We start from the raw sequence: 26173 nt of genomic DNA, 5'->3' as shown, positions 1-26173 counted from the left end.
TGAACTATACTCATTTGCAAGTGTTTTGTTAAGTACTTTGCAATTGGTTTTTACTAACCTGTTTTTACCTTTTTCTTTAAGGGGATGCGGGCACGAAGATATTCATGCTTGTATGTTCTGGGAAGCACTATTTTATCTATTGTATCAAGCTCATTGACAATCGCATTGATATCTTGGACTTGATTGTCTACTTTTGGGCGGACACTTCTCCTGATCCTCATCACTAACCCATCTTTGACAAGCTGCACATCATAAGCACTGCATTATACAAGGTTACCAAGAACAAATTCCCTCAATTTGAGAACAGGAGCAGTCCGTTCATTGATGTGCCATAACAAGCTGGCCCCAACGATTGCATGTTTTTCCATTAGAGATACATGGAATTTTGGGATGGTCAATGTTTAAACATCGACATCAATCCAGTGAGCTATTTTTTTGCCCCCTTCTTTTCTACACTCATAATTTTGTTTTTTCACTATCTATGTGTGATTTCCAGTCTATATTTATCTTTTTTCCATATGCTATTTTTTTCTTATTGCAGTTCAAGGGGATAATATACAGGATTGAGCAAATGCACTGCTGTATTTTTCACTCCCTGAACAAAGCTAACCTACCTAATGAATTGGATGTCTATAGGTTTGGTGGGAGAAAGATTGACTATAATGGATCACAATGATGATCTTTTTTTGGAACTTTGTGGTGTTTCCCTTATGTAGCAACAATTGTACAAAACCTTTTATCCCACATTGGCTGTAGTAGCACTGATGTCACTGAATCAGCAACTTGTTCAAAAACTTTTTTTTTTCATTTTGCTTGTAGTAGCAACTGATATACCTTAATCTTTTCAACTGCTTAGCATAAAAGTTGCAAATCATGTGATGTAAATACATTCTCGGTCTAATCTCTAGTTTTAATGTGTGATCAGTTGTAACTTCATGTATATTTTATGTGTTATCAATTGCAACTATGTGATAACTTATTAGAGTTTTGCAACTATGTACTTTTGCGCCTTTGCTTTTTTTTATCAGAGTTTGCAATTCGTGAACAAATATAGTTGCAATCGCGTGAGAATAGATGTTGCAATTGTTGTGCAACACACGATGATTTTACAAGAGTTGCAGCTGGGTTGTTACCATTGTTTCACATGATATTCATTATAGTTGCAACCATCACACACAATATTGCAATTTGGCTACAACATGCGAACCATAGTTGCAGCTGGTTCATCATTACCATTATTGAAACTGGGTTGTAACTATAGTTGCAATTTCCATATATTTATAGTTTGCAACCACCATGTTTTGTGGCTTTTGCTATTTCTATTATAGTTGCAATTTTTTGCACTCACATGTGTTTGTAATATTTCAGTTAGCGCAGTGCAATTGCGCTCGCACATGTATTAAAATTGGCTGGTACATGTGTTGAACTTACCACAATTGCAGTTGGTCTCTCATTATAGTTGCAACGAGCAATGTCATGTGCTGCAATTAGTCTACAACACAGTTTGATCCATCGTGGTTTTTTAGAGTTGTTTTTTCATAGCACAAATAGCATTCTTGTTAATCCACTTGTTTTGTTTCATTTCAAGATAACAAGTACAAATTCTGAATAAATTACTATTTTGTTTGTTTACAAGGAGAATGACATGCTGCACCATCCCTATGTGTGGTTTTTTGCAGCAGCACCTCATTCCATGTAGTTTACATGTTTAGCTCTTCTTCCACGGCTACTGCTTTCTGCATCCCCTCCTCTTGCACCTCCCCTGGTCGCAGCGCTGCTAGTTTGTTTTGCAGGCACTTCATCCTAGTTCATATCATCTTCCTCATGCAGATCCCTAATGATCTTCAGCAGCCCTCTCTTCCTTGGAGGCCATCATTTGTTTTGGCACCCCTTTTGTTTGCGCGCCCCGCACCCCTTTTGTTTGCGCGCATTTCTGCTGACTTGCTTTGATTAGGGTTCATCAGGTTTGTTGTGCTGTGGCATGTACCCTAGACCCCACAGTTGCTGCATTCCCTATTAAAAAGTTTCACATACCTAGTGTTATCGCCATAAATTAACAGGGTTAATTTATGGGCCGAAAGCAAGATGGGCTTAAAGCAGAAGATTGAGGAAGGCTTGTAAATCGGCTCCTGCGTGAGCATATGGGCCACATTGGCCGTGTATCCTTAAATTCAGTTTAAGATTAGAGATAGAGTCCAATCGGGACAAGATTAGTTTAGATTGTTTCCCAAGTCTCCGGACTATAAATATGTATCCTTTGTTATTCATGAGGAGAGCGTCATCACGACTCGCAAACAACAACTCTCGGCGCATCATCACCCCTAATCCTAGGGTTTCATCCAAGTAAGTGACATGCTGCCCTGATCGCTTCTTGCGATCAGGGCAGTATTGTTCTTGCTTTTACCTTGGTATTACTCGTACTGAAGCGTTTTTGATGGCGAGTAGTACTAGTTATCATGATGTTCGTAGCATGGCTTTTAGTAGATCTTTTGTGCTTCATTGCTTATCATCTGCGAATATCATGTTGTCTCTGTGCAGTCACGTTTCAATCTTTTGCTAGTTCTTATCGCATAGAATTAGTCGCACAGGGACAACACCCTGCTTCTTTCATATTTAGTAGATCCGATCTGTTTTGGTTTGCTCTTATCTTAAGAGTTAGCATAATATCTGCTAGGTTAGGCCTTGCAAATGGATTGGATGATCCGGTGGCGTAGTAGACGCTTTATCTTAGCCTTGATATGGATTGTTCCGGGAATCGGCTCTTGCTAGTTCTTAGGCCTCTGTTTTAGGTTATGGTTTAGTTGTCTGTTACGTTCGCTAGGCCTAGTCACGTGTAGGATGTTCCGATCTAGCAGTGAAGCTGTTACCATCGTGGATTAAGATCAATTAGACTTGATTGAAGCAGTTTTATAGTGATTTGCTCTATTTATCATATCCGGATACAATCAGATCCCGTCTGACACCGGGACTCGATCGGCTCTTCAAAGCCGATGCAAGAGTCGTCCCGGGGAGCCGACCACGGCTCGGATTTACGTTTACACGTGTCTTTGTATGCAGAAAACTGTTCGGAGCACGTCTGCACCCTCCTGATCGGGTATAGGTCAGGTGGCACGCCCGGTTTTCACACATCCTCCGGGCGCGTGACGGAAATTGCAGGCCGTCGACGAGGGAGCGGTGCCTCTAGCACCCTAGCAACCTCCCGGCTCTTCGTGTTGCCCGTCGTTGCTCGCCAGTGGGTTTCGGTCGACAACACCTAGTCAGTCCACAAAAAAATTCACACACCTATTTTGATTGCAAGCCAACGCACGTCCAGAATTTCAATTCCTGCCATCCTCATCACAAAGAAGCCCACAATTCATCACCCTTTTCTTCATTGACAACATTTTTTTTCACCCCTAGGGATGTAGAGTGCTTACTAGATAAATAATCTGTGCAGTGTCTAGAGCTTGCAGTGCTCCTGGAGGCATCTTGGCGGATGGCGTTAGTGTTGTTGTGTGATGGAGGGGATCAACAAATTTGACTCTGAGGTTTGGCACAGGGATACCTATGATTGCCACAAGAGCTGCTGCAGCAGTAGGTGTTGTCATTGGGGGAAGGATAGGGCTCAATGACACCCTTGATGATGGCATAGTTGCTCCTTCCGCCGCGGACCATCGAGCCCTATACACCGTCATGTAATCCCCAAATGCAACTGTGTGAACAAGGTGTCTGGGAATCATGGTGAGGTTGCTAGGATGGCGGATCTAGGTTGGATTAGCGATGGTGGCACCATGAACCTAGCTGGATTCTGACAAGATTGGGGTGGCAGTGGCGGCAGACAGTGGGCGATTCAGGTGTTCATCGACCTATTCAAAAATATGCCCCCTTCTTTGTTTTGTTTGTATGCGCTTTTTCGCTTCTTGTCGTCGAAGACAACGTCTCAAGTTGCAACAGAGACATACCACAGTTTGCAACTAAGATGCACATTGTGTTGCAATTTGGCATACTACCGGGAGAAGGAGGGGGTGATGCTAGGTGGACCCGCGCTGCCGCTGGGGGTGAGGTCGTGATGGCGTGCATTGTTGGCCCGCGCGGGTAGTGTTGGCGCTCCGAGTCAGTGCATTTTGCTATAGCAATGCACCTTGTTGCATTTTAGTATCGTCGTTTGCAACTGCTTCGTGTGCCCCCCCCCCCCTACACACAGGACGCGAACAATTGCAACTAGGTGCATTCTCCATACAAAATGCACCCATCCCGTAGTTGCAACCAAGAGCTACATCGATTACACCTGAGAGAATAGACCAATTGCAGCTGGACAAAACTGATTCTAACTAGGTGCGAACTAACTGCAAGTGGATGTGAACTAGTTGCAGTTGCAACTCAGACTGACCCGGTTGCAACTCGGACCGACCGGTTTCAATTGCCGGACGCGAACTGGTTGCAACTCAAACCGAGCCAATTGCAGCTAGACACAATTGAGTTGCAACTAGAACTGTCACAGTTGCAACCAAAATGGTGACTGCATTCTCTATACAAAATTCACCTAGATGCATTATAACAAATCACTATATATACCCTACCCAATATATAAAATTGATATGGCTATCAATTATTTGGGCGTAGAAGACCACTCTACAAAAATCCCGTCCCAAAAAATATGATATGCTGCCATCCATCTGTCACTCGGTACTTGTACAATCAAGACTGCAGGTATATTCAGAAGCAAGTCGCCTGCAACTGCAAAGTGTGCATGCCTCCTGCAAGTGCTTAAGAGCTGCATGCATGCATGCTCTCCTAATTGCATGCGCTTGAAGAATATTTTGTCATCTAGGCGCCGTTGTTTAGAGACTTCGAGCTGCCTCTTATGATTAAAGATAAATAAAGAAGCAGCTTCCTTCCACTTGTCAATATAAACAGAGGCAGATGTCCATGCGCGAAGGATAAGGAGCAAGCAAGGAAGATACCACACTGCCTTCGAGTTCCCGAGAGCACTCTTTTATTGTTTAGCCAATTCCCCTGTGTAATCCTTCATTCTCCGTAGTTGTTTGTGCCTTTGTGGGGTTTCCCAAAAGGGAAAGCCATATGTAATCATGTCTTATTTATTGGTGTAGTTTGCCTTTGAAAATCCCTTTGTCTTCTAGTCTGTTTGTGCAAGATTAGTTTCTATGCTGGGGACCCTATAGGTGAAACCTCTCCAGTATTATTCTCATTTTAGTTCCTTACTTGGCGTCGTGGCTGTTGAGAAGTGTTCCCTTAGGGTGGAATTGCCTGGAGAGATCATAGGGCTCATTTTGCATAGGCACGACTTGGGACATTTGAGAAATGTTACCTACTTTCTAAGATAGATTCTGATAAATATGGCAAGTACTGAGTAGGATAAACACAACTACTGAGACACTCTGATTGTTCTGTTGGTTTGGCCAACCTGCAGTAATCCTAGGATATAGTTGCTCACTAATATAATCACCTCACTCTAATACCGTGATCAACAGAGATGCAGTATTTTATATGACGGAATATTTTAAGCTAATCGCAATTAGCTTAAGTAATCACCCTTCTAATACCCCTCTCATGAGAGCCATACTATCCTATAATATTGGCCGCAATATTCTAATGCTCCACCATCATTAGCATAGAATATATTTTGTTGAGTATGAAGGCACGAGACATCATATTTTTAGTGCATTTGCATTTGGTGCGATGTTGGGTTTTAATGGTATTTATAGTTTGGTAATGGAGGTGAGAAGACGAGAAGTGATTGTCCCAAGTCGATCCCAAGGATCAAACTTCTGTCGGTGTCACTAAGCTAGCAGCTTAGTTCCCAACCATGCAATGAGCCATAAACTCCTTGGAACCAGTTGAGTAAACTCTGAATTGAAACTTGTCTATGCATATGCAGAGTATATATACACATTTCATTTCCTTCATTCTCAATTTTCGACCGAATAGAACAGGCACTGCAATTGATCCTACATGAACACTATGGACGACGAGGTAACGCATGATACCATGATGATCAATGTAGGCCTTGGATCAAATGAGCTGAGTGTTAGTTAAATAAAGCTTGGGCTGCATGTTTTCTTTGTTTGCGTTTGTTCTGTTTTGATCAGAGCCTGACGGGCGCAGAGTTCGCGCGGGGCGATGTCGTGCGCTTAGTGGTTCCTGGCCGATAGGGCCATGACCGAGCTGTACATACATCTTTATATTGCCTAATCAAGAGTCAGAAAAGCTGCCAGATGCAGCACCAAATTTCCAGGCTTTCTCGCACGCACACATCCTGCGCTAGCTCGCTTGTTCCTCAGTTCCAGCGTTCGCCGGACTTGTAACACTGACTGAGCTGGACAGCTCACAGGCGTAAACCTTCCTCTGTTTTCTGAATCGCTCTTTACCATGCTATACATGGTTTAAGACCGATGGATCAATCATAGGCTGAATCGCAGCTAGCAACTTGTGCTCTGCACTCAGTGCTACACATATCCATGCTACCTTGGTTGAAGCTCCGAGATAGAAACCTCATTCTCTGAAACCGTGGTTGCCGATGACTGCAGCACACCATCAGAGCTCCTGGCACCGGATCTTGGTGGGCGATCTGACTGAGTGAATCCAGAGCTGAAGACGAAGGCTGGCCTAGACGGGGCTCGTCTGTCATTGCTCATGGTGGTTGGACTGCTGAGCATAAGCATCACCGCAGAGGCATCCGGCCGGTCCGCCGGGTTCTCCTGAACGCATAGGAGCCCAATCTCTATGCAGTTGACGACCTCACTTTCTGGGTACCGCGACACGGCTAGCAATGGGTCCACTACATCCACCATTGAACCAGCCCTCCAATTGTCCCAAACCTGTATAGATAATCGATCAGCATTCATGTCATCATGTATGTGAAACATAAGTGACATACTGTATGTGAAACATATGTGACATACATGGCTCAGTACAGACACAGAGTCTGAAGTGTCGCTGTATGCGCTGTTGTTCCTTTGCCCGGTCACCATCTCTAGGACTATCACACCAAAGCTGAACATGTCCGATTTGGTCGAAACGTGCCCCCAGTAGGCATACTCTGGGGACATGTACCCGCTGCGTGCATCAATGAAGTTAATCAAGAGCCACTAAGAATTAATGGACTGTATTGACAGACTTTACTGCTTATTGTTTGTACTTACAGGGTTCCAACAGGTCGTCTTGTTATATCTCTAGACTGGTCTCCACCGAAAGCCCTGGCAATGCTGAAATCTGAAATTTTGGGGTTCATATCCGCATCAAGCAATACATTGCTCGGCTTTAGATCTCTGTGGATGACTTTCAAGCGAGACTCCTCGTGGAGATAGAGAAGTCCCCGTGCGATACCGCAGATGATAGCAAACCTCTTGTTCCAATCCAGCTGCTGCCGTCCCACTGGATCTGCAGGTACATACCAAGAGCACAAACATAGGCGATGAATCCATATATGTTGTGTACTCTTACATGAATTTGAGCAGAGCATATATTGTTTGACTAAAAAATACCGGAAAGGAAGATATCTAGGCTTCTATTGGGCATGTACTCGTAGATGACTAGCTTCTCTTCTTGCCGGGAGACCCCCAGGAGCTGCACCAGGTTCCTGTGCTTCAGCTGGGCAGCTAACACGAGCTCATTCTTAAGCTCTTGGAACCCCTGCGAGGAGTTCTGTGAAAGCCTCTTCACAGCTATCTCTGTCCCATCCTGTAATGTACCCTGCACGGAGGAAAGGACCTGCTGTTATGATTTTGACTAATCACTCGTATATGTTTGATTGCGCCGTTTAGTTAGTTTTAGTAACTATTTTTTTTTCGAGCAATAGTTTTAGTAACTATTATAGTTCATCATGTCTGGATGTATAAAAGTATATATACCTTGAACACTTCTCCAAAACCTCCCTCTCCAAGTTTGTTTTCTTCCGAGAAATTGTTTGTTGCAGCTCTTAACACCACAAGATTAAGTTGCTCGGGCTCAACATATCCTATGTCGTCTTCTTTGCTACTACTGTTGTCTTTCAGGAAAAAACCTGCATAGGGAAAAGATGGACTTAATCAGGCCACTGAAATTGTTAAGTAGAATCGAGCTATCTACTTTTTTTAGAAGTAAACATTCTGAAACGAACAGCTCAATGCCAAATTAATATTTGTCAAATGTGGTTCAAATGCATTTTAACTTGTAAGTAATGTGAGCACACAATCCTTGTGAAGAAAACTTTTCTCATCTAACTGTACTTCACAGTGCCGAGATTAAAGAACCACGCAGGCAGACGCAGATCATAAATGTCAGGTAGTGGGCGTACCTGGTGGTGTTTTTTTCCGGTTGACCTTTCGTCTATAGAGGAAAACACCAGCAATGATGACTGCGGTGAGGACTGCTCCAACAGAGAAGGCGACGGCGAGAATCACATAAACCCCTTTAATTCCTGTGTGTCATTCTCAGGCCGTTAATGAAATATTGAAAATCATGCACCTAGTGCTTTCTTTCTCCATAAACATGCATGCCACGTTTACTTTACAACTGCCATCTATTGGGTAGCATATATCATCAAGTTACAGTCCAAAACCCTGACAGAGGGAAGTGTCCAGTTCATTTACATAACACTTTGTTTTTCATATGGAGTCTACTTCGGGCCTTAAATGTGTAATATGCATGAGAGGGCAGAGATTTTGTGAATTAGTAAGTTGTTATTGATAGTCAGGATGTAAACTGAGATTACTACTTACTCTTGATACCATATTGCATATTGAGTTGCATAAACTAAGCAGTTTGATCTAAAAGTTTAGAGGATGTAATTTTATTTACATTTTTAAGAAAGGCGACGATGTAATTGTTGACACAGAATCGCGCCAACACACTCGAATGCGCTAGAACGCGTGGGAGATCGTCAAAATGATCTGAACCAGCGATGCCCTGGCAGACCGGTCTGACCAGTGTGGAGCAGAGAACCGCGAAGACCTAGAAACGCGAGCTCGGGAGGGACCCCGTCGGAGCTTGCGCGGCTAGGGTTGCTCTGAGGTCGGCAGGCCACTCAGAACGTCTTCAAACGTCGTCGAGACGAAGGAAGAAAGCAATCTAGGGTTGGAAAAGGCTCAGGTTTGAGAGATAAAAAGTAATGCGATATTTTGATTTGATTCGATTGGGAATACCCTCAATCGGCCGTAGCCTTTATATTTATAGGTCGGGGAAGTCGTACCCCTCTCTAAGTCGGTTTATACAAGAATTTTCAAAATAAAACGAAGCCTACTCGGATTACAACTGGACAGACCAGTCTGACCGGTCGGCTCGACCGGTCAGACCGGTCGGCCTCTGAACTGCCAGAATTGACTGTCAACATATGCCCCCCTGCTTTTTGGTAAGTTTCACAAGCCAAAAAGCAAGAACTATCCTGATGAACATATTTTACACAGAGCATACAAGTCTAAAAAATAAAACTAAGGGCGATATTCAATACCAGCCATCTTTGTCCCCATGCGCTTTGCCATATGCTAGGATAGAACTTCTTCAAGTACCTCCCATAGATAGTCCTTGGTAGACGCTCACCTTGCACCGTCTCCACCATATACGAATTACCGGAGATAACTTTGATAATCTTGTATGGACCCTCCCAACTTGGCGACCATTTGCCAAACTTGTTGCTTTTCATCCCAAGAGGCAAAATTGTCTTCCAAACCAGATCCCCGACCTAAAAAGATTTAAGTTTTACCTTTTTGTTGTAAACTTTGGCCACCCGAATCTTGTCTTTCTCAATCTCCTTCAAAGCCTTCAAACACTTGTCGGTCACCTCATCAATATTATCCATCATCAAATCATGGTAATCAACAGTGGAGAGGTCATTTTGCTTTGCCAATCTATATGCATCCAGATTTACCTCAACGGGTAAAACGGCCTCTTGACCATACACAAGATCAAAAGGAGTAACCTTAGTAGCACCATGTCTAGATATACGATGAGCCCACAATGCTTCGGATAACACTTCATGCCACCTCTTAGGATTTTCTTCTATCTTCTTCTTGACAAGTTTGATCAAAATCTTATTACTAGACTCGGCCTGCCCATTGGCCTGAGCATAGTATGGAGATGAATTGAGCAACTTAATCTTGTAAGATTCGGCAAAGGCACGCACCTCTTTTGATATAAATGAAGAACCTTGATCCATTGTCAAAGTTTGTGGAATGCCGAATCTATGAATAATATGCTTAGTTATAAACTCAATCACCTCCTTATGTGTCATATTCTTCAAAGGAGCCGCTTCGGTCCATTTCGTGAAATAATCCGTAGCAACCAACACGAAGCGATGCCCCTTTGAAGATGGAGGATTAATTTGTCCAATGAAATCCAACCCTCAACCTCGGAATGGCCATGGTTTAATAATAGGATGCATCAACACAGCAGGCACCAATTGCAAATCACCAAACCGCTGACATTCTTCACATCCTTTATAGTACTTGAAACAATCGGATAGCATGGTGGGCCAATAGAAACTGGCTCTTCTAAGTAACCACTTCATCTTGGGAGCCGATTGATGAGTACCACAAATACCTTCATGAACCTCACCCATAGCAACCCGGGCCTGATCCGAGTCTAAACACTCGAGAAGCAAATCCTCGGCAGTTCGACGATAAAGTTCATCGTCAATTAAAACGTACTTGAAAGCCAAACGCCGAATATTTCTCTCTGCACCACGACCAGGATCTCTCAAATACGATATAAGAGGAATCCTCCAATCCTGGGCTTCGGCCGAGACAATTAAATCATCTTTTTTGGCCGAATCAGAACCAGCAGCTGCATCACTGGTCAGACCAGTCTCTGGACCAATCAGACCGGTCTAGGCGGTCAGACCGGTCTCACTGACCGGTCGGACCGGTGCGTCCAGAACCAGACACTCGGCTTTCGCTTGCATCGGCTTGCGAATGTTGAAATATTTTTTCGTAACATTATAGCCAGATGCTTGCTGAGTCAGAGTATTTGCCTTTCCATTCTCTTCCCTCGGAATATGTTTGATAATAAATTCATCGAAGGAAGAAATAATATCGAGGCATTTATCAAGATATGCATTTAGAGAACCATTATAGCACTGGCATACCTTAGATACTTGCTGCACCACCAGAAGAGAATCTCCAAAGACTTCAACATGCTTCATGCCCATGGATTGCAATAATACCAAGCCAAATAAAAGAGCCTCATATTCAACTTGGTTATTTGTGCACTCTTCTTTCAATCGGTTTGAAAATTCAAAAACGGCACCATTCGGAGAAATAAGAACAGCACCAATCCCTTGACCATCATCACAAACTGATCCATCAAAGTACAACTTCCATGGTGTGCAAGTAATATAGCCGACTTCTAGATCATGCTTGTCATTAATCCGATGCTCAATAATAAAATCTGCTATAATTTGGCCTCTCATAGATTTTAAAGGTTCACAAGCCAAATCATATTCAACCAAAGCATAAGCCCACTTGCCGATTCTACCATACAAAATCAGTTTTTGTAACATATGTTTGATCACTTCGGTTTGACATAGTACTATGCAAGTACTAGATAGTAGATAATGGCTTAATTTGGTACAAGCATAATAAAGAAACAAACACAACTTCTCAATAAATGTATACCTTGTCTCCGCATTAATAAGTCGTCGGCTTAAATATGTAATGATATACTCCTTCCCTTCGGTTTCTTGAGTCAAAACAGCCCCAATAATCTTGTCTTCAGCAGCCACATAAAGTCTGAAAGACACTCCTCTCCTAGGTGCTTTGAGTACCGGTGGCGAAGGCAAATAAATCTTGATCTTCTCAAACGCTTCTTGCTATTTTGCCCCCCAAGTAAATTCGGTTTCATCTTTTAACCAAAGAATAGGAGTAAAAGCATCGATCTTCCCGGACAAGTTAGATATAAATCTTCTCAAGAAATTTACCTTGCCCAAGAACTTCTGTAAATCCTTCTTGCATGTAGGGGCTTCAACCTTCCTCATGGCTTCAATTCTTTTAGGATCAACCTCTATTCCCTTCTCATGAATAATGAAGCCAAGAAACTTTCCAGCCAATACACCAAAAGCACATTTGAGTGGATTCATCTTCAAACCATACCGGCGCATCCTCTCAAGAGCAAGTCTCAAATCGGCTAAATGATGATCCAAACCGGCCGATTTAATGATAATATCATCAATGTACACCTCCAAGATGACACCAAGTAAATCATGGAAGATTAAATTCATAGCTCTTTGATAAGTAGCACCCGCATTTTTCAAACCAAAAGTCATAACAACCCACTCAAACAAGCCGATAAATCCTGGACATCTAAAGACCGTTTTAGATATATCTTCTTCGGCCATGAATATTTGATTGTAACTGGTGTTAACATCAAGAAAACTAATGACACGATGTCCGGAAGCCTCATTGATCAATATATCGGCTATAGGCATAGGATATTCATACTTGGGAGTAGCTTTATTAAGATCTCTAAAATCAATGCACACTCTAATTTTCCCTGAATCCTTTTTCTCAATGGGCACAATATTAGAGATCCAATCAGCATAACGACAAGACCGAATAAATTCAGCATCAAGTAAACAATTAATTTCAGTTTTAATTCGGTCATAAATAATGGGATTGAAATGCCTAACCGGTTGTTTATAAGGTCTAAAACCGGCTTTAATCGGTAAACGATGCTCAACAAGATCACGACTTAAACCGGGCATTTCATGATACTCCCAAGCAAAACAATCAACATATTCCTTCAATAAATTAACCAAATCAGCTTTATATTCAGCCGATAAATTTTTGCTTACAAAGGTCGGCCTAGGGATAGTTCCATCACCAATGTCTACATTTTCTAAAGGATCGGCCGATGCGAACCCTTGGCCCAGCTTGTCTAGATCATCAGAATCTTCAATGGCTTCACACATATCGTTCGTACGCGCCCGATACTCATCTAGCCTCTGCTGTAACCACTCTGTGTTGGACCGGTCTGACCGGTCGGCTGTGTGCACCGAACGAGACTGGACCGGTCTGACCGGTCGTGACAAGCGGTCTGACCAGTCGCTTCTGGAGCTTCTGTTGTACTCATCTGATTTACATTAAATGATTTAGCCGATTATCCATCGGCTTTAGTACAGCAGAAATAAAACAATCCTTAGTGCAACTAATCAAATCATAATCGGACAGATTCACACCCGATAAACACTTGACGTTGTCGTGTGCACTAATAGAATCCGAATCGGCTAAAGCAACAAAGGATGAAGTATCCCCATGGACAATCTCAACCTCATCGCCGATCCACTTAACAAGAAACTGATGCAAGGTAGAAGGAACGCACTGATTTGCATGAATCCAATCCCTCCCAAGAATCAAATTGTAGTTACCTTGCACTTCCGAGACGAAGAAAGCCGTAGCAAGCGTCTTGCTTGCTCCCAATGGTGAGCTCCATGGAAGCAACTCCCTTGGCGCTAAGGGGCTCGCTACCTCCAACACCACTGACCGTCATGTTTGTGTTGATCAAGTCCTCGTCTCGGCCACCGAGCTTCTTGTACAATGAGTAGGGCATAAGATTTACAATGGCCCCTCCATCCACTAGCATGTGAGTCACCGGCTTCCCATTGATGTGTCCCCTCAGGTAAAGAGCATTCAGATGGTTGTTCTTCTCGCTTGGCTTCTGGAACACAGCTACACGGGGCCCGAACTGAAGATGAGCCAAATCTTCTTCCGGAACCATGAAGTAATCCGAAGACAAGTGCACCACATTAATCTCCAAATTGGTGCGCTCCGGAGATGCTTCATAATCCACCAATTCCTCATCTTCTGCTGTCAGAGGAATTGCTGGGGCTTCATCTATAGAAGGAACCGAAACGGGCAATGCTGATTCGGCTGCTGGCTCTGCAGTAGGCTCTACCGGTCTGACCGGTTGGTCAGAACAGTCTGATCGGTCTATCTGACCGGTCTATCTGACCGGTCTGACCGGTCGGCTGCGGCGGTCCGACCGGTCTGGCTAGCTGATCAGCTGTATTGACCTTTCAAACCTTGCTCTGAGGGAACATGGGCCTGTATTTGAAGTCCTCATCCCTCATCTTCTCTTTCTCCTGCTCCTTCTTTTCTTTGTTGCGAAGGCGCTGCAATTTCCTTTTCTGTGTATGAGTTAAACCTGAAGGGCACCACCGAGGCTGATGGTACTTGTTCGCTGTGCTCTTGCTGCTACCGGCCTCATGATCATTAGCCATGAGCGGCTTTTGTGAAGGAACATCAGCCGATTCTGCAATATCCATCGGCTTTTTGCCCGTGCCTTTTATGGGCACTTTGATTTCACCGATTTGAATAATATCGGCTTTAGACTTCTCTGGATCAGCAACAGGCTTCTGCTCCTCTTTCTTTTCCTTGATGTGATACTCGAATCTTGGAGCAGGAACCTGGCCCGGCCTCTGGTGAGGCCGGTCTAACCGGTGCAGCCTGCTGCACTGGACCAGATTGGCGTGGTCCCAATCGGTCGTGCACGGGCATCCTGGAGCTTTCCCCTTGATAATGTGGAGGATAAGGCATCGGGAAACACTACATCCATATCCCTTCATGCTCCCATGCCGGTTTTGTTGCACTTGACACCGGTGGCACCCATGGCATGGTAGCATACATCTTCTGGGGAGGATACAATGTGACAACATCACCCCTGCGCCTGCTGGATTCCCTCCTTGGGGACACTGGACGGTCTTGACGCGGTGGTGATCGCGGTCTCTTTTTTAGCAGCCGATCATTTTGAACGGCCTTTGTGTACTTGTTCAACAACTGGTTGAAGGTGGGCTTTTGATTAGTAGCTCTTCCCTGCACCTTCACCTCGTTGGTCTTCCAAGTACCTACTTCTGGACACTTTGGCTTGAAAGTCCGGGGACGGTCACCAGAGCGGTCTGACCGGCTGGAGGAACCGGTCTGACCGGTCGGAGACACCGTTCTGACCGGTCGTGCTTGATCAGCAGACCGATTTTCTGGTGGAGAGCTTCCTTGCCCCCCGAGTCTGGGATTTCTGACAATGATCTTCAGAGTATCCTTGCCATCATCAGTCTTCTCTTTGATAACTTCTCGGGCAAGGATCTTGTCACTTGTATTCATCGGTCTTGGATCACCGATGACAACATTCTTCCCCTTAGCTCCTTCGGCTTGTTTCGGCCGAATGAGCACCTTTGGATTGTTCAATTCCAGCGTATGAACAGGGAAAAGAGCCTTGTTAATTTGCATCTCAGAAAGTACCAATCGTCCTTCATTAATAGCCGATTGTACCTATCGACGAAAAACATTACAATCATTAGTAGCATGAGATGTAGAGTTATGCCACTTACAATATGAATGTCGTTTAAGTTCGTCGGGAGATGGAATAGCATGTGACAATCGGATGTTACCATTCTTAAGCAATTCATCAAAAATCCGATCACACTTAGAAACATCAAAAGAAAATTCCAGATCCTCTTGCCGATTCTTTTGAATCGGCTTGAGAGACGGAACTGAACCGGGTTTGGCCTTTGATGGCCAAACAAACTCAGCAGCATATCCTTCCTTGGTATCATCGTTCGAACTATCCGAATCATGATCAAGAATATGTGTGTTGGACCGATGAGGCTTGAAGGTATCTTTGGCATTTTTAAGTTTAAACTCTAAACCCATGACTTTGACTTGCAAGAAATTCACGGTATGATATTCAAAGCCCTCGAGTTTCTCTTTCAAATAAGAACGTAAACCATTAAATGCCAAATCCGCCAAATCTTTTTCAGAAATCATCAAACTAAAACACCGATTTTTAATTTCTTCAAATCTTTTAAAATAATCTGAAGAAGATTCATCACGCCCTTGCTTAATCGATGTTAAGTCCAACAATTTCGCTTCGGTCTCCCCGCTAAAGAAGTGATTATGAAACTTATGCTCCAACTGAGCCCAATTGCGAATAGAATTAGGAGCAAGCGAGGAAAACCAAGAGAAAACCGTTTCAGTCAAAGATAAAGAAAATAAACGCACACACAAAGCGTCATTGAAACCGGCTTCTCCCAACTTCAAGACATATTGACTAATGTGTTCCCAAGTCGTACGAGAATTATCACCATTAAATTTAGTAAACTCAGGAATACGCCAACCAGCAGGAAAAGGAGTAAAATCAAACTCAGCGGGATAAAGTTTTTGATATAAATGTGTAGTACCCATATCCACCCCAAGCTTACTTTTAATCGCATTTACCAGATCCTCTTTGAACTTAAGGAGATCGGCCTGATAGTGCTGACTGGTATAAAACTCAGAAAAATGATGTGCATTAGAATTTTCATGTGCCATCGTCTATGAAGAAGTCGGGATCGGTCCTTGGTTAGGTCCAGATCCTCGTGGCCCTCCCACTACAGTAGTAGTGCGAGGTGGTGTATACAGTGACAATTCATTAGTTCGGCTAGGGGCAGCCGAACCTGGAATTGTCTCGAGAGGCGTCGGCGACAGCACTAAGTAACCAGTCGGACCGGTGGGACCAGTCCGGCTGGTGCTGTGTGCACGGTCGACGGTGGCGAGGTTTGCCCTGAGAACGAGTTCGGCGGCATACCATGGAGTGGTTCAGATGTGAACTCATGGGTAGCCGAACTCGGATCTAATGAGTTAGGATCTGACATGGGTTGTTTACCTTTAAGCGCATCAACATCACTACTCAATTTAATCAAAATGTCACACGCGGTAGCTTGTGCAACAACAATCTTTTGATCCATTATGGATGACATCCTATCAAACATTGGGGATCTCTTCAATCTTATCCTTACTAAGCTTGAGAGACGGCAGTACGAACTCCTCCACCCTCTTGACGAGGCCACCACGATCCTTCTTGAAGCCTTTCAAGAATTGTGTCTTGACGTGCTCCTCCACAAGAAGGTAGGCCTTGCGCTCCTCTTCGGTGAGCTCCTCCATTGTAGCCATGATGATGTTTTCCTTGTCGATCTCTAAAGAGCCCATCTTCTTCAAGGAGTAGATTAGATCGGTTTTAAAACCAGATTAATCTTTCCCCAGCGGAGTCGCCAAAAAGTGTGTTGACACAGAATCGCGCCAACACACTCGAATGCGCTAGAACGCGCAGGAGATCGTCAAAACGATTTGAACCAGCGATGCCCTGGCGGAATGGTCTGACCGGTTCCGCAGACCGGTCTGACTGGTGTGGAGCAGAGAACCGCGAAGACCTAGAAACGCGAGCTCGGGAGGGACCCCATCGGAGCTTGCACAGCTAGGGTTGCTCTGAGGTCGGCAGGCCACTCAGAACGTCTTCAAACGTCGTCGAGACGAAGGAAGAAAGCAATCTAGGGTTGGAAAAGACTAGGGTCTGAGAGATAAAAAGTAATGTGATATTTTGATTTGATTCAATTGGGAATACCCTCAATCAGTAGCCTTTATATTTATAGGCCAGGGAAGTCGTACCCCTCTCCAAGTCGGTTTATATATACAAGAATTTCCAAAATAAAACGAAGCCTACTCGGATTACAACTGGACAGACCAGTCTGACCGGTCGGCCCGACCGGTCAGACCGGTCGGTCTCTGAACTGCCAGAATTGGCTGTCAACAGTAATTTGCTAATATTGAAAATCCATTTGTCCTAGTGTAATCCTCTGAACGGTCAGAATTGGCTGTCAACAGTAATTTGCTAATATTGAAAATCCACTTGTCCTGGTGTAATGACCAGGCCATTTTAGCGTTCCGGTTTCTGCCCTCGTGCGTGTCATAGATGGTTAAATAGGTCGGGCCCAATATGTGAAACATGGTCCGACACTAACACGGCCTGGCCCAGCCCGATAGCTATATATAGTGACGTGTCGGTCTGGCACCATGAGTGAGGGATTTTTTTCATTTTTATATTTAAAAAAAATTAAAATTTCAAAAATATATGACCGTTTCGAAAAATTTCAAAACTATACCCCTGTCGCCCCCTGCCTGGGCGACAGGGGGCCTGTCGCCCCCTGGCTGGGCGACAGGACCTAAAGGTAAAAAAAAAATTACATTTAGGTCCTGGCACCCAGGACGCATTAAACAGCGAACTTGTAAAATTGATATAAAATCGTAGAAAAACCGGAAAAATACAAACTCAACTGTTCTGGATTCTATGAAACAAGATCTACAATCTTTGTTATATAAAGTTTTTCATTTGATCAATGTATCTTGCTCTATTTTAAATACCAATTTAATGCACTTTTATTTAAATCTCAAGATCCATCTTTTGCATGCATGTCATCTTTGGCCATAGTGTTGCATATGGTGAGCATAGGCTTGTAAAAAATTGGTAGGCCCAGAAAACATTTCTAGAATAAGTTTTTAAATTAAATCTTGCAATATGTCTAGTTTAAATGGGTTATTTATCCATGCTGCTATACTGAGTTTTAAAGCCATAACTTTTACAGTACTATTATTTTATTTCCTAAGAGCTATAAAAAAGTTTGGTAAATTTTAGATAAGCACAACTAGACCAAATGAATTATTTCAAATTTTTCTAGGTACAAGAACTATTTTTCTTGATTTAGTGCATTTACCTTAGTCATAATTCATTTGGTCTAGTTGTGCTTATCTAAAATTTACCAAACTTTTTTTATAGCTCTTAGGAAATAAAATAATAGTACTGTAAAAGTTATGGCTTCTAAAACTCAGTATAACAATATGGATAAATAACCCATTTAAACTAGACATATTGCAAGATTTAATTTAAAAGCTTATTCTAGAAATGTTTTATGGGCCTACCAATTTTTTACAAGCCTATGCTCACCATATGGAACACTATGGCCAAAGATGACATGCATACAAAGGATGGATCTTGAGATTTAAATAAAAGTGCATTAAATTGATATTTAAAATAGAGCAAGATACATTGATCAAATGAAAAACTTTATATAACAAAAGATGTAGATCTTGTTTCATAGAATCCAGAACAGTTGAGTTTGTATTTTTTTGATTTTTCTACGATTTTATATCGATTTTACAAGTTCACTGTTTAATGCGTCCTGGGCGCCAGGACCAAAATGTAATTTTTTTGTTTACGTTTAGGTCCTGTCGCCCAGCCAGGGGGCGACAGGCCCCCTGTCGCCCAGGCAGGGGGCGACAGGGGTATAGTTTTGAAATTTTTCGAAACGGCCATATATTTTTGAAATTTTAATTTTTTTTAAATATAAAAATGAAAAAGATCCATGAGTGAGGCAGTACTTGGGCCGCAATCTCAGCATGCAATGCCTGCTTGAGCATGCCACGATTTGAGTATGCCATGATTTGATTCGTTAGCAGCCCATGAGCATGCTCGATGGGCTGGTTGGGTTGGTTGTGCTCGACGGGCTAATTATCCAAGTCCGACCCGATCAAACAACCGTCATGCGTGCCTTGGCCGCCGGCTCAGCCCGAGTGGGGGGCACAGGGCACTACATGAAACGCTCAACGGGCCTAATTGGGCCACATCTAATGGTGCCGTGCACAAACAGGGCCCGTGCCAGTTCTGAAGAAATTAGTAACAAATTAAACTTGAGATTCGACTTAAATTCTAATTAAGTTTCATCGACCAGTATACAACATAATCAATCAGTGGTAGGCGACATTCCCGTCAACAGCGGAGCGACCGTGGTGACTTCGTCAATTTCGAAGATTTGTCGACTCAGTCTCTTGGAGATGCTTTTAGGGGTAGGGTTGCGTGCGTGTATTTATAGGAATAAGTGTGCGTGTGTGTTTGTGAGCATGTGCGTCTGTACTGTGTTTTTTTTTAAAAAAAATCAAATGTATCGAGGGATGTTTATATACGTTATATGGTTGCAGTTCGGAATCTCACCTTTCCGTTCTCCGACGAGCGCAGCGGGCACTACTATCGGCGGCCCGTTGAGGGCCAGATTATAGTACGGGTATACCTCCATGCGCAGGTAGCAGTTGTAGCCGAGCACCACCCCGCCCCGGTGACCGGCGCAGCAGCTCGGCAGCTGCTGCACCGAGTCCTGCAAGCACTTCCCGCTCTCCGCCACCGTCCGATCCCTCATGCTCTGCAGCAGCCCGTACATGGTGCCGTTAGGGCCAGCGGCGTCATACACGACCGCCCCCGTCGCGAACATCGGCGCCGGCGCCGTGTCGTCGGAACCGTTGACGACGCGCGCGGCGAGGTGGGCCATGAGCGCGTTGTAGCTTCGCTCGAAGCCGTCCTTGTCGGAGACCACGACGGCGTTCTGGAACGGCTGCCGGAACGCGTCCTCGTAGGCGGTGGACGCGTTGGTGTCCGCGTAGCTGACGAAGCAGTACATCGGCGCCGGGATCGTCACGCCAGACCCGTCGTCGTACCAGATGGCGGCGCGGCGGCTGCTGTCGTTGCAGCGGCTCCGGATGCTCAGCGCGGCGTCCCGGAGGTACGTGGCGCAGCGGGCCGGCGTGGAGTCGCCGCGGCAGAGTCCCCGGACGAAGGCTCCGTCGGCGCCGTCGCCGCGGGACAGGGACGCGAACCCCGTGGGCGCCGCGGCCGACGGGAGCGCGTCCAGTAACGCGTCGACGTTGGACCAGAAGGTGCTGTTGGTGGAGGAGGAGGAGAACGGTGACGGAGATGCTGAAGGCAGCGATTGGCAGTCCACCCACGTGAACTGGCTGTCCTTGGATCTTACGACGGTGGAGAGGCTCGCCGCCATGGCAAGGAGGAGGACGAGGCCACGGCGAGACGGCGCCATGGGGTGTTCTGTGGATGTACTGTTGCAATACAAGCTGAACGACGATCATAGCTGGAATATCATCTGACACTAGGATATGACGATTTAGTTGCTGGGATGGCCCCAGCGGCCCAGCGTAGACTTTGCGAAGACTGAACTTGCAAATATCTACCACATCTGTCCGGTGGATCTTTTCCATAATAATTGAGCCTACGCAGTGTCCTCGTTCGTAAGATGGCGGCTGAAACAGCTCTCCCTTTACTGAAAACGATAGGGGAAAATGCATGTCTCTTTTTTTGAAAACGATAAAGGAAAATATCTACGTACTCATCCCAATTCAGTCTAGAAGATAACCTATTGTACAAGTCGTTGTTAAGTAATCTTAACATATCGTATCAGGTTTGTAATAACTCCACTACCGGAATTTGGCTATTTGCCGTGTGCTCGGTAGTTTGCCGTGTGTTTTTTATCGGGCACACAGCAAATAATCTCTTTTTCATATGCACACACAGCAAAGATATAACACACAATAAAAAAACTTTGACGTGTGCTTTTTTTTGGCGCACAATAAAGAAATATTATGCTGTGTGTTTTTTGTGATACATGGCAAAGTGGTAAAACATGGTTTTGACGTGTGTTTTACAACAAAGTAATAATATTTTTTCTTTTTCTCAAGTCGAAACTTTTTCTACTCTTCACATGCAACATGTGCTACTCCATATTAAAATTTGGTATATTTTTATATTTATTTGTTATATTTAAGTAATTAAAAAATTTCATGTAATTTTTTGAATCAAGTCAAATCTGAACCGCAAGTGATTCAAATAATAGAATAAAATGAGTGAAAAATGATATTCATGTTATTTAACATAGTTTGAGGTCTTACCTATCAAATAATGAAAAGAAATTTTGAACATCTTGTCTAGAAAATACGACAACAAACGTGTGTTCGAATGATTTTAAAATACTAAAAAAAGCAAATGAAGTTTGAAAATTATGGGATTTGTCAATATCTCATGATATCATATGTGGAGGCTGTGAAAGTTGAGTGGGTTTCGCAATTTTGACTATAAAACAATAAAGGAAAATGTCCTTCTGTTTCTGAAAATTAAACGACAAAGAAAATATCTATCGTGCTTTCTCTAACTAGGACCTGTCACCGGATCTGGTGAATACAGTTTGAAGTATACTCCCTCTGTATAAGAAAAAGATGTCGTTTTGGACAAGATTTGAGTCAAACATTAGGAATATAAATCGTGAATAATTTTTAAGTTATTGAGTTTGAAAAAGTGAAAGCCATATGAATAGATTTGTCTCAAAAAGTACTTTCATAAAAATATACACATATCACTTTGTAATAAATATCTTTATAAAAATAAGCGGTCAAAGTTATACTTTGAAGACCGTGTCGCTGTTCTAAACGATATCTATTTCCTATATGGAGGGAGTATATAGTTGGAAACCATTTCACACATAGTCACATATACGGACCGTAGAACATGGTATCTGTACAGTAGTTTTTACTAGGGAAAAGTCCGATTTACATCCTCCAACTATCGCAAAAGTCTGATTTTCAACCTTCAACTATGAAATCGGACAACATAGGCCATCCAACTGTCAAAACCGAGCAAATTTGGCCGCTGGGGTGGTTTTAAAGGTGGTTTTCCATTTTGTGAGAATTAAAATATTCAATTTTACACTAAAAATTATAAGTAATCCATTTGAAGTCAAAAAATTATGAAATGGGTATCAAACATTTTCTAAAAATATAACCTATCTATTGTCACATGACTTGTGAGCTATTCAGATCTAATTTTTTTAATTTTTTATGTTCATAATATTTGGTTGCTTGCAGTTATGGCTATTATTTTAATAACTAAGATTAAAATGGAGCAATAATAGATAGGTTATATTTTTAGAAAAATTTTGGTACTAGTTTCATATTTTTCTGATTTAAAGTGAATTAGTTTTGATTTTTTAGATCTAATTAGATTTATTTTATTTTTAAAAAAAAATGCAAAACTAACTTCAAAACCACTCTAAGGGCCAAATTTACCCGGTTTTGGCAGTTGGATGACCTATGTTGTCTGGTTTTATAGTTGAAGATTGAAAATCAGAGTTTTACGATAGTTCAAAGGGGTGAAAATTGGACTTTTTCCTTTTTTTCTAAGAACATGGTTTAAGAACATGGTTTTTGTTATAGTGATATATAAAGTAACTGATGATCAGCTAGATATTGCATTATTGCCTTCCTTGTAATGCGGTGATGAGAAGACGCCGGTGGTGACCCGGCCGGTGCTGGCGGCCGGCCAGTTGGCGAAGACTTGACTTCCTGTAACTGATCCGCCTGGCCTTTATTATCGCCTTGCGTGGCTGATTTCCGTGACACTCGCTCCACATGGGCACATGATGAACCTGGTGTTGCCCTGCCCCCAATGCCGTGCTCTGTGCAGCGAAGCCACCGTCGGCGCCTGTCGTGGCGCCATCACTGTGGGCATCAGCTGTTCAAGAACCGGAGCACGAGCTACATTCCAAGCCGCCGCTTAAGAACAGAAGAAGATATTTGCACGTACGTGACATCGCGATCAGTAATTCACCAAGCGAGCGCGGCAGTCGTCATGTACTTTGCAACTGAACCCCTTTTATAACATATTTTTATGTACCAAAATAAGATGGAGTGAAGAAAGAGAAAATCAAAGAGGAAGATCAGCGGAAGTTGTTTGAGCAGTTTTAACCACTGCTCGAACAGCTTCTGCTCATCTGTCCACAACATATTTCATTCCTTTGGATTCAGAGATCAGAGGATGCCCTCCGTTTTTTTGTTTTTGTTTTTGGGGAATGCAGTCTTAGAAAAGACTTGCCGCATGTACGAAGAAGACCTTTCTTACTATTTCCCTATAAAACACGCATTCGCACCAACACTATTTATTCTTTCGTCCTCGCTTCGCGTAAAAGGGTTAACTCGGGAATTTAAATGCACTTGACACTTGGGTTTATATGGTGTAAGATTCACTCTCAACTAGCAAGGTGGGACAACTCCCCACACATGCTATATCACTCGCAACTTGGGCTATAGTGGGCTCAAATTCATTCTTATTAGGCCGAGATGTCACAGTCCCGAAAAAACAAGTCAACATGAAGGATCTGCTAATGGACTATCTTTCATATAGCATATGCCGGTTCCATGGCATCCGCATCAAAATCTGCAGATGCCATGTGAGACCTGATTGCAGTCGGCATGGAGGATTGCGTCATTGAGAATTCTAGAGCCTTTGCTTCGGGCCGGATATCGATGGAACGGTCCTCAATATATGGCAACAGTAAGAAAGCAGTTGCTCCTATATATTGGCTTGACAGCTTGCAGAGGACTACGGTAGCTACCATTTCTTAAAAGAAGAACAATGGTAGCTACCCTGCTTGATAGTAGGATAACGCTGTAAGAGTATCTCTAAAAGTGCCCAATGCATATCTCAAAAACTTTTTTGTGAAAATTACTGCTCCAACAGTTGCCCAAACCTGCTCCCAATATTTCCGCGCATCCAAAAACAGGAGATGCTGTTGTGGCGAGGTCGTCTCTGTGCGCTCTAATTTTTAGATGTCCGTAGCACAATGCGGAAGATTGATAGGCCGTCGTGCCCTGCTGGAGATGCTGTTGTCGCCTTTGGTCATTGGGTCTGCTGCTGCGCTCTAATTTTTAGGAGGCAATGATTGGATACTTGAATCGGTAGTTCTTTATGAAATATAAAGCTGGCCTTGGTAGAAATTTAAGGTTTTTTACAACTAATTTTCTGGGAACCGTTGAGTGAGAGGTGTTTTTCTCCACCCAATAATTTTTGACAAGATCCCAAAATCAAGTTTTTTGGTCTCTATTTTTTAGACACTCTTAGAGATGTTCTAAAGCGGCGAAAGCAAATCTGATGGCATTTGCAGCTACACGACTCCGAGCGGATGTTGCATGGCGGCTAACATTATTGGTGAGTGATGAGATGATGACTCCAGCAGTGACAGGATGATATTTTTAAATATATTTGTGAACAAGTCAGTCTAACCTTATAAAGATGTAATGCCTAAATCTTTATATTCTCAATTTAATTATCAATTTTTATATACATGAAAATAAAAAATAATTATAGTACCTATTTTGTCTAGCAATAATATAAGATTAAATATGAAAAATTAGGGGTGAAAGTATTTGGACTGTATCTTAAGATAGCATAGATGTTGGAGCATCTTCTTGCAGTTTTTGAAGTTTCTCTTGCATAAATATAATTTTTTTTGAATAAATAAGATTAAATGTAAAAAATTGGTTGTAAAAAAACCTTAAATTTGAATAAGGGTTGGTTTGGTAGAAAAAGAATATGTTGTAATGTCTAGTCTAGGTTCCTCATTCTTTCAAATATCATCAGCAGCTCTCATGCATAAGCCAAACGTGCATCCATAGTAAGTCCTGATAATTTTATTCACTTACATACTCCATAAACTCTCGGAGGTCTGCCCTGCTTTTTAAATTGAAACAGAAGGTTCAGAAAACAAAAGAAAACACACAACAAAAAATTACAAGAACACATCTAGCCGTTATTCTATTCACTGCGCCGTAAGTTGGTGGCCCATATGTTGGTGGGTAGTCCGCATCCACGACCCCTCCTGATGTCATATTCTTCCCAGCATCTGCTATGATTGGTATCATAAGCGCTTGCAGGAGGTGCGCGTGAATTTAATGACAAAAGAATTGAAAAAGCATGGCGTTTACGTACCAAGGGCTCCGGAGGTTTCGTCGTCAGCAAGTGATGAGACGAGGAGAGAGGCGAGGCCCAGCATCACCAAGCCTGTGGTGCTTGCACTGAGAGCCATCGTGGTAGTGTTGGCTGCCGCGTAGCTCTGGGAGTCTTTGGATGGGCTAGCTGCTGGTGTTGTGAGGCACGGCAGGCTACACAGGGCTACTTATCCTTTGGTGTCAGGAGCTACTGGACAGCCAGGGCATTCGGGTCAAGCTCAGTCTGCAGACTAAATGCTGACCCTGCTGTGAGAGTACAGTTGGCTCTATCTACTGGAGTCCAGTGGTAGCATGTGAAAAGATCGGCCGGGGACATGTCTTGCCAGGGAGATAATGTACGCGAAAGGGCGCCTGACGAAATGGGGTGCACAAGTGCCACGTCTCCTTGATGTTGATTAATTTCAGCCTTTCAGGGGACGCAAACCGACCCTGATTCTCCGGTGCCACATCTCGATTTTGCAAGTGGCAAACATCAATTTTAGTTTTTGCCTGATTTGCCTCTGATGCTGCTCGATTTGGCCTTCGACTGCTCAAATTTGGTGCGCGGTGGATTCGCAACCATCATTTTTTACTTTTAATTTCTTCCTTCCCAAAATCTGCACGGCGGCATATCCATCTCCTCCATCTTCCTTCTCTGCTCTTTTTTTTCCCAGCGGAGCAATCAACAAGGCACGAATAGGCAGTACCACTGCTATAGAATTATTTTCACCGCGGCCCCAAATCTATTTTCACCGCCGGTTTAGGTACCGGCGGTAAACTATTTTCACCTCCGGCTTTTAAATCAG

At 43.3% G+C, this 26173-nt stretch overlaps 1 protein-coding gene and 1 long non-coding RNA gene across 4 annotated transcripts; both read right to left on the bottom strand.

Moving 5' to 3' along the window:
• Positions 1-6019: 6019 nt before the first annotated feature.
• Positions 6020-20839, bottom strand: LOC120711909 (cysteine-rich receptor-like protein kinase 15). 3 transcript variants are annotated; one of them, XM_039997582.1, is made up of 7 exons: positions 19762-20839; positions 8276-8398; positions 7851-8002; positions 7485-7692; positions 7143-7380; positions 6903-7056; positions 6020-6818 (listed from the first exon to the last, which is right to left on the bottom strand). In XM_039997582.1, exons 1-7 carry the CDS (start codon positions 20633-20635, stop codon positions 6462-6464), a joined length of 2106 nt encoding a protein of 701 aa, XP_039853516.1. In that variant the 5' UTR covers positions 20636-20839; the 3' UTR covers positions 6020-6461. The 3 variants fall into 3 exon arrangements, with proteins under 3 accessions (XP_039853516.1, XP_039853517.1, XP_039853515.1); XM_039997583.1 differs by having other exon boundaries at positions 6938-7056; XM_039997581.1 differs by having other exon boundaries at positions 6020-6882; positions 6943-7056.
• Positions 20840-25033: 4194 nt separating this feature from the next.
• LOC120711906 lies at positions 25034-25681 on the bottom strand. The gene is made up of 2 exons (XR_005690527.1): positions 25369-25681; positions 25034-25282 (listed from the first exon to the last, which is right to left on the bottom strand). It is a non-coding gene; the product is annotated as an uncharacterized LOC120711906 (long non-coding RNA).
• Positions 25682-26173: the final 492 nt, after the last annotated feature.

This window comes from Panicum virgatum, chromosome 6K (assembly GCF_016808335.1).
Source record: "Panicum virgatum strain AP13 chromosome 6K, P.virgatum_v5, whole genome shotgun sequence".
In the NCBI taxonomy this organism is placed as follows: domain Eukaryota; kingdom Viridiplantae; phylum Streptophyta; class Magnoliopsida; order Poales; family Poaceae; genus Panicum; species Panicum virgatum.
Note: the sequence above shows the minus strand (reverse complement) of the source record. Positions and strands in the feature narration are given on the sequence as shown.